Raw genomic sequence first — 9,239 nt, 5'->3', positions numbered from 1 at the left:
ACCAGATATGAAACTTTGATACGTATTTTAGTGGGAGATTGTTTGCTGCAGTGTATTAATTATATAATAATCATAATAATTAAGTTTATATGTATGGCACTCATCAAAACTAGGGCTGTAACTAAATGTGGAGTAATATCTGATATGCCGTGTCATTTCACCGCTCCAACTTTTACTGATCGCCCTCAACAGTCTAGACAAAAGCAAAATTCATTCATGCAGTCTTGCAGCAGTGATTTAGAAAACTTTTAAAACACTTTTTCCTTTTAATTTTTCTCTTACAGGTGCATGAAGCCTTCAGGTCCTGCCAGGAGAACCCATGGAGTCAGATATCATGCCCTTCCACTCGTCTTCCCCTCCTCCACTGGATGATGACGACGGAGAGGTGGGATCAGAAGAGGACGAGTTTGGGGAGTTTGGAGGATTCTCTGACGGGGGGTCCTACTCCTCTCTTGGCTTCGCTGATTCTACTGAGCCACCCTCCAGACTCAGACAGCCTTCACCCACCATAAAAACAGCCACCCGTCAACCCAACTCCAGCTTTAACCCTAACCCAGCTGAACAATCCCAACCCAAATCTACTGGTAACTCAGGGTCCAGCAGGGGCCAGCATAGTAACACCCAATCACCTTTTCACCTCACGAACGGTTACGCAGAAAAGAACCACATCTCTGGGACCCACACTGCTTCTATATCAGGTGCTTGCTCTCCTAAAGAGGAAACAGGGTTTGCTGATTTCACTGTGTTTACAGAGCAGGCAGCACATCCTTGGTGCTGTGGCTTCTCTCCTATGAGCAGCACAGAGCAGTGGGGTGGCGGAGTAGGAGGGACAAACGGTTTGGGTGAAAAACTCTGTGATCCAGGACATGGGATAGTTATGGACTCTGAGCCTAGATCTCATTGTACAAATAAGGCTCGAGAAAACGGCTGCACCGAGGTCAAGCACTGTGAGGAAAGAGATGCGGCCATTGTGCAATCATCTCAGGACCACTGTCAGTCTCAGGAAGCTGCAGCAGCAACAGCTTTTGATTATCCATCTTATTCTAGGGATGAGGAGCAAGGCAAGGCAGCAGACAGCCAGAGGAAAAGGAGGCATCATTTCAATTCTGTACAAACTCCAGAGGTGCAGGATTACAGAGAGGCAGAGGAAGATGGAGAAGATCGAGAGAACAGTGTTTCCACGGTGCCCCAAACAGTCAGTGAGTATGAGTCTGCTACAGAGGACCTGGGATCCTGCTGTGATGACATTTCATTTGAGTGTCCCTCTGAGGATTTTGAGCCAAATGTTTCGTCTTTGGCTTCGCGAGAGGATCAGACTGACGTGGACCAGACTGATGCCGAGGAAGAAGAACTGGGAGACTACAGTTACACGACTAACCTCAGACCGTCACAGTCAGAGGCAGAGAAGGATTCTCATCATCACTGCGACCAATCTGCAACTCAGGAAACTTCCGCTACCTCCAAACAGTCCTGTGCAACATATACAGACGGTGAATTTGCAGACTTCGAAGGTGGCACTTCTGAGCCTCACAGCGATGGTGACCACGCCCAAACAGCTGAGGTAGGGGTGCAGATTCTTGGGAGCCTCCCGCCGAGTGATAGCTTCGCAGATTTCTGCTCAGCGCCCACGCAAGAGGATGTAGATGGGTCGTGGGCGGAGTTCAAGGAGCAGAGGGCTCAGGAGGAGGGGAAAACTTGGACTCAGTTTAGAGAAGTCAGCAGTCTGCAGATGGATGGGGACTCTGAGGAGGAGGACCGGATGGGACAACACAGGAAGAGCTGTCAGGTGGGAGAGGATTCATTGGAAAATAATAATGTTTAATAATGCTTCACAGGCAATACAATGATAACGGTAAAAGCTTAAAGTATATCAGAAGATAATTACATATTCTGAATATTTATTTTTGAAAAATGAACCATATTTCTATTATTTTCTTGCCAGGCTTCACTGTCCTGCCGTGTCCAGCAGCTCCTCCAGGCCAGTTTCCCAGAGGTCGTGGTCCCAGCTGTGGAGGAGGAGGTGGAGGAGGAGGAGGTGTCCAGCCTCAGTGCTTTGTTTCAACCACAATGTTTCCCTGAGAATGATGAAGAGGCGATACCAGACTCGTGTCCCAGAGCTCAGGGGTGAGGATAACCTGCTGAATTAGGTTAAGATGGTGGCAGAATTAAAAATGATGCATTATGGTAAAAATAATTGCTATCTCAGATGTTCAGATTTACAGTCTCTAAACTAGTAGAAATGTCAATGCTGTTTCTGAATACACAATACTGCTAGTTTTTAATTTTCTTACCGTTTTCCAGGGCTCAGCTGGGTTCACAGTGGTCTCAGCAGGACATCCACAATGCAGTTGGCCTCCGGTTTCAGTGGGGTGGTTCCCATACAAACAGGACTCTGCTCAGGTGCCTTGGTGTGGACACAAGGAACGTTGTGAGTTTGGTAAAATATAGGAACAGCTGGTAGTTGTTCTTCACTAGTAATCGAGTAAACAAGAACATACTATATAATAAAATATACTATACATATATAATATTTTATTAAGCTCAAAAGAACTGTCACCCACAGTGAGTTTAAGGCCAGATCAATGCAATAATTTACGGCTTATTCTGATGTATAATAAATCTTGTAATGGCAGAGTTACAAGCTGTCTCACTCCTGTTGATTGTTGAGCTCATTATACTGATGCACTCCTGGCTGGAACAACCAGGTTTTACACTTTTAGTCCTGCTACACTGGAAATGCAGAAAATGTAAGGTCAGTTTTTAAAGGCCTGTTTTTATTTGTGTCTTTGCCCTCCGAAAGGTGTTCATTGGCATGAAGAAGCAGCCATTGGCTGTGCCTGCTTTTGCATCCAGCCTGGTGAGTCAGCTGTGGGAAAGTGACCTAAATAATTTTGTTTTTAATGTGATGAACCATTGTAACTGTTGTAAGATGAGCAGTGTGAGTAGTGTGTCGTAGAAGATTATTAATTAATGGTGTGAATACAGCACGAGTCATTACTGTAAAAACATGCTGGGGTTTTGCACTTTTATATTTGCACTGTTGCTTTGTACAGAATCTATATTCAGTGTCTCCACTGCTTTTATGGTAGACATGTTGAAAAGCTTGCCGTTTTATTTCCTATCCCACTTTTATCATTCATCAGGGAATGCTAGAGCCCACCAAAGACTCTGTGCCAGCTGTCAGTTCTCCAAGACACACAGTGGTCACAGGACAAGCACCTCCAGGGCCACCGAACATACCGGACCCCTCAACAGAATCAATGCAGGTAATTGAAACTGATGGATTTATTACATTTATATAATATTACAGTACAAGACACCAGAGGATAACACAGGAAACTATGTGGGAAACTACAAGTGCCAGCCTTGATCATACTTTCCTACATCCCCTGACGGATTATATTTTACCCATTAAGCTTGCTCTGCTTAATGCTCTACTTACACTCTGCTAAGTGGCAGCCATGTGCCTAAAATGCTTCTTTACCTTTTTCTGTAGGAGGCGCTCCCTTCCAGCCAGCTGGACTGGAGCAGACGTGGCCTTAGCAGCTCTCAGGACGGTACGTCCCCTCGCCGAGCCCCTCACTTCTGGGGTCGGAAGTAGACTACAGTACCAGCCATCTCATACGTGGCTTCTTCTAATAAGCCAACACTTTTGAGAGTTTACTCTGGGCTCCTCTGGACTCCCCTTCCTACAGAGCATGTTTTGCTTCTTTTAATTTTCTCTGTGTTTCCCCTCCACTCACTCAGCAGTAGTGGGTCCCCACAACAACAGCTACAGAAGATGTGAAAGTTAAGAAATTGTCATTTAAAGGAATTTTGTCTCATCAATAGCAAAGTTAGGCCCAGTGTTCATAAATAATGTTGTTGTCAATCTGACTTATCCAAACAAGAAAAACTGAAGTAATAAAAAAAAAAAACTGGAACTAAAATTTCGATGTGTAACCAAAACAGACGTCACAGTTGTTACAAAACAAGTAAAGGGGAAACACTGTACTGGCTTCCCTTTTCTCTCTCTGTCACTACTCCAGTGCCTCATCTCTACCTGCTTTTATCTTTAACAAACAGAATTTATCTCAGTATTTATCAGTCCCAGTTGGGATCAGGAAACATTAGTCCTGTAAGTAACACCTGATTCAGGTGAAAACTACTGAAACCTATTGTATGTGTTACTTTGAGCTACTATTTTTGACTACAACACAAAAAAATTGAGGGTAATGCTGATTTAATGTTACATTTGTAAAGCATTACACGCTGAACATGTTTTCCACACCCAATATCAGTCAGCTCAGCTATTGGTTTTATATTTCTTACATTTAACACTCATCTTTACTTTTTCATGGACACTTTTTGTTTATATTTGGTTGTGAAGGGTTTCATGGTGCCCTCAATTATATATAATGAAGAGATATCAAAAAAAGAAATGTTGAAAAGAAACATTAGAGGTAATAAGTGTCATTCTTTGCTCAGGAAATTTTGATGACGTTTCTTTGTTTTAGTACAGTCAGATGTAGTGTTTACATAAGTCTTTGTTTCTAAATTCATCTAAAACTTAAATTCTAAAAAAGATTATTACTGCAATTAAAAGCAGAATTATATGAAGCATGTTCTAATTAATTATACAGGATGGACAATAAGCCTAACTAGATCTAATTTAATCATCAAAAAACTTTAAATTAGAAAACAGTAAAGGAGACAAAGTAACGTATTGTTGGTGTCCTTCTGACTTTTTGCAGGAAGTTAAGTAGCAGGTAACTACAGCTAGTTTAAAAATGAGAAATCTTAATATGAATTGGCTAATTTCTCTCTGAAATCAGCTGTGACTTTTGTTTGCATTTCAGGACAGTTATAGACAACAAGCTTTGCAGCGCAATCCATTTAGCTGCTGCATGTATTTGTAACGGCTAACTCGACAGTACATTTAATAAACTGTCGAGCATAACGAGTTGCTAATGAAGATAAATGACTAAGCATCCGAGCTGACACATCATTTGTCGTCGGATGGACCTGAACAGCTGATTAACATGTTTCATTAACATTACCAGTTATTTTCTAGCAGTCCACCTTGGGTTAAGAAAACCTTTTTACCTGTTCTGTTTCCATGTTTGACACTTTTGACACCACATTTACAACCCAAGCAAGACAAATGTTCAGTGATAAAATTGCATTAAATAAATATACTAAAAGAAATAGAACAGAAAAGTGTTGTAATTATAAAGCATGCACAGCAGAGGGCAGTGTATTCATTGTAGGTGGAGCTGAATGCAGAAAACATACTTTATTTTTCACTGGGTTTAAATGAAGGGTTAGTTTAACACTGAGATGCACTTCATACATTTTTTAAACATTTGTTTGTAGTTTGTTTATATTCATAATATAGTTTTTCACATGGTTAGTTATATGAAGTCTGTCTTTGGGGTTTAGTTTTAAGCTGTTATCATTGCCATAATAGAAAGAAACACTGTATTGTAGACAGGATTTCATTATTAAACAAATATAAACAATGCAACTGAAGGAAAGCTGCAGTGGAGATCACTGTCGTCACACTATGCTGCTCTCTTGTTTTTCTTCTCTTGCTTCCTGTGCACTGAAGCATACACTGTATACTGTATGAGCATGCTGAATAGGATAGAGGAGTGTTTGATTCCAAAGCACTTCAATTTGGGAAAAAAAAATTGATACCTGAAATCCACTTTTTCAGTATTTGATTACCAATCAGAAGTGTTTCTACAACATTTCTGTAACTGCAACTACAGTAATTTCTTAATGAGTTGTGCCTTTATGCCAGCAACTGTTTATAAATTGTTTGTTTGTTTGTTTGTTGACAAAATCTGCATTTTAATTTCCTCAGATTTACTGCTCAAGTTCAAATTGAATGCACTGCAATAATTACTTGTGGGAAGTCCTTGTAAATACTGAAATAAATCAGTTGATCCTTTCGGCTTGGTTTTTCGCCTTTCTCAGCTTTTCTCTCTCGTTTGACGCTGTGTCACTTTTCTTTGGGGTCAAGTGCTTATTTGGAGTTTTCAAACAACTACACAGCTTGTTGTCAGTTGTTTGTTGTTTTTCTTTTCACAAGAAAAAGCATAAAAAACTTTGGATGGCCTGCACTGTTAAATCCTACCTTTTTTTGAAGGTTGTGGTATTTTCAACATAGTCTGGCATTGCATCTTGCAGACATTTGTTTTGATGGATAACTACATCATAACATAAAGGGCCAAGCAATACAACATATCTTACAAATATCTACAAATAATATTAAAAAGTTATAGCAGGTGCTGCACTCTGATTGGTCACGCCGGCAAGCCACCTGTCACATGGCAGCAAGAGCAAAGAAACTCAAATAAGTGGAGAGCAGCCACCATATAAGGCTGCAGGTATGACAAGGGAATCTCTATCAGACGATAATCAAACAACAGCAGGCGGTACAGATGCTGTAAAACTTCATCTTTTCATAGTTTCATATGTTAATGTTACTATTAGTGTTGGCAGAGACAGTTCAGCACATTTTCTTCTTGGATTCAACCACTAAAAGTATGTAGTTATTAGTCTTGATTATTTACAATGGTTTTAGTACATGCTGTATTTTGCTTAGCTGCTGCACAGAGCAGTTAATTCAGGTTGGCATAAGTGGGATGTGGGTTTTTTTGTGTGCTGAATTGAAATGGAACCGGCACACACCAGCTCTGTGCTGGTTGGGTTGTGAGGCAAAACCACGAGTGTGTTGTTGGTTGTGGTCAGAGGTGAAACACACTTTTAACCAGAGAGAGAACAAGTGAAACTCTGTCTCTCAGTCTGGTGTGGAGTTACTTTTTAAGATTAGCATGTAATCAATGTGAAAGTCACACTCCAGAGCTGATGCTACCTGGATGTGCTGCATTTGCTCAAGATTTATTTTATTATTTAAAGAAATAACAGAAAAGCAGCATGTAACAGAGACCTACTGAAAACACCTTTCACATAAATGATGCTATTACCATGATAATATTGTTTCAGTGACCTCACTCTGGGTGTTGGCGTCGATATTTCAGGGTTATGATAAATTGAGTCACCTCCCCTCCCCATCCCTCTTCACCCACTGTCTTCCCTTGCAAGCACAGGCTGCTCTGCTCTCAACTTGGATTATTTTGGTCCTGAGGAAGGGAACAGATCCCGCAGCAGCAGCAGCAGCCGGAGCAACACTCCTCCTCCAGGTCAGCGTGTGACATTGCAGAAATGTACATTTTGTGCACTGTTCATCGCACAGAGCAGCCACACATGCACCGTGTTGATACTACCGAGTGTGCTGGTGCTAAATATTAACGTTGATCCACATGTATGCCGTATGTTTTACACGCTTGCATGTAAAGGAGTGGACCGTGAACTGTATGAGTTGACCATCAGCAAACTGGAAATTAGCACTAACAGCATCTGCGTAGAGGACACTATGAATCGCCTGTTGTCCACAGCAGAGAAGACGAGTACTTCAGTCAGGTCAGCTCTGCTTCTATTTTTATACTCGTATCATGCACATAAAAATAAAAAAATCATATCTTAGTTCCTCTTACTGTATTAATAATTCAACATGTACTTGTCTCCTATTGCTATCTTGATTTTTATGCTTTTTATGTGTGTGTGCGTGTGTTCTTCACCAGGAAACCTCAGCAGAATGAAGAGGTGACTGCAGAGGCCAGCAGGCTGATCTCTGGACTGCCTGACCTGTCTTTCATGCAGGCCAAAGTCCTCATGTTCCCAAGCATTCTCATACCCAAAGAATGAAGTTAACCAAATTTAAAGAATTTTCTCCACACACACACACACACACACACACACACACACACACACACACACACACACACACACACACACACACACACACACACACACACACACACACACACACACACACACACACACACACACACACACACAATCAATGGTTAATATGTCATAATTATCACATGATTCAAATACTCCACAGATTTTTAAGGATACAAGAGCCATTTTAATGGTGAGGTGATCTTCCTGCTTCGGTTAAAATACTCCACCTGCTGGCTATTCTCTGTCTTTAACCTGACAATAAGCTTTTTGTTTGTAGAGTGGGAAAATATTCTCGCATACAACAGCTCATAGATTAATTTCAACACACAATAATCTGCAAAATGTATAGAAGCAGGTCTGCAGTGTCTTGTATTTTGGTTTAATACAGGGGTATTACTTTCCTTAAAGTCGAGTGTTGTGGTTTATTTAATCTGATCCACACACATACATACTTTTAATCACTCCAGATAATATTACTGCAAGGTCATGAGGTGAAATGATGTTTGATTATCTATTTATTATATTGTTTTAAAAAAAGGCCATCTTCAATTAAATATCAACATCATTATAGACATATATTATCATATACTAACATGATGGAAAGAATGTACTTTCTTGATGGCATGAATAAAGTGGCTTTTATGAAGACTTTTATCCTATTATGTACATTTTAAATTACGTTTTTATCTGTTTTGTCATGGTTGGTATAATTTGTTATTTGTTGTTTAATCCCAGTTGTAATTTGATTTTAGCCACATGCACATATAGTGTCCTGTTTAAAATTTCTGTAGGGAGGAAACACTTTGTATTACTTATTTTGCAGTGATAATCTAGTAACTATGTTTAACATTTTATAGGCTGACCAATCTCTTCATTAAAATAGAAATAGAAATGCTTTGTATGACTGTGTATAATTAGGTTATTGTAGGATTTTTGACCATTAATTGCTCAATAGTTTTTCAGATTTGTCCAGGAGTTATGACAAGCTGTGAAGATCAAGACACTTCCCATTCTCCCTCTTTCTTTAGAAAGACTGGAAATAGGTCTGAATATAATAAGACTAGTGTGGAGTTTTGTTGTGCAACTAAAGCGTTCATATTAATAGAATTTAAGCAACAGGCTGATTGCTTTAGTCATGGCACCTCAGTATATATTTCTCCCAAAGAAAATTCACATTTTCAACCAGATGAGAGGCTTTAAATGGCAGGTTTCAATGTAAGTGATGGGGGGACTGGACACAGTGTGTGTCCAGTCATTTTGTGGAGGGAAAAAAGGATTTAAAAGTGTGTCTGAAGCTTATATGAGGCTTCAGCAAGTGGATATACCTTAAACAGGCAGGAGTGGAAATGTAGATTTACTTTGATGTTACTAGTTATCTCATTTGTACCTAAGTAAACATTTCCCCAAATAAGTTTAAGAATTTTTTTTTATATTTTGGGTTT

The 9,239-nt window shown here is 40.0% G+C and overlaps 1 protein-coding gene across 1 annotated transcript; it reads left to right on the top strand.

Annotated features, from left to right (window-relative positions):
* Window positions 1-319: 319 nt before the first annotated feature.
* aftphb (aftiphilin b) lies at window positions 320-7,755 on the top strand. The gene is made up of 10 exons (XM_062429990.1): window positions 320-1,108; window positions 1,142-1,786; window positions 1,943-2,124; window positions 2,302-2,428; window positions 2,801-2,857; window positions 3,144-3,266; window positions 3,497-3,557; window positions 7,098-7,190; window positions 7,347-7,470; window positions 7,632-7,755. The coding sequence occupies exons 1-10, from the start codon at window positions 320-322 to the stop codon at window positions 7,753-7,755; spliced, it is 2,325 nt and encodes a 774-aa protein (XP_062285974.1).
* Window positions 7,756-9,239: the final 1,484 nt, after the last annotated feature.

Source organism: Scomber scombrus, chromosome 12, assembly GCF_963691925.1.
Source record: "Scomber scombrus chromosome 12, fScoSco1.1, whole genome shotgun sequence".
NCBI lineage: Eukaryota > Metazoa > Chordata > Actinopteri > Scombriformes > Scombridae > Scomber > Scomber scombrus.
Note: the sequence above shows the minus strand (reverse complement) of the source record. Positions and strands in the feature narration are given on the sequence as shown.

Bases quoted from the DNA above. Each gene is read 5' to 3' on its own strand.
- aftphb (XM_062429990.1), top strand. From the start codon at position 320: ATGGAGTCAGATATCATGCCCTTCCACTCGTCTTCCCCTCCTCCACTG. The intron at 1,109-1,141 runs GTACAAACTCCA...GATTACAGAGAG, and splicing joins GGAGGCATCATTTCAATTCT to GCAGAGGAAGATGGAGAAGA. The intron at 3,558-7,097 runs GTACGTCCCCTC...TTGCAAGCACAG, and splicing joins CCTTAGCAGCTCTCAGGACG to GCTGCTCTGCTCTCAACTTG.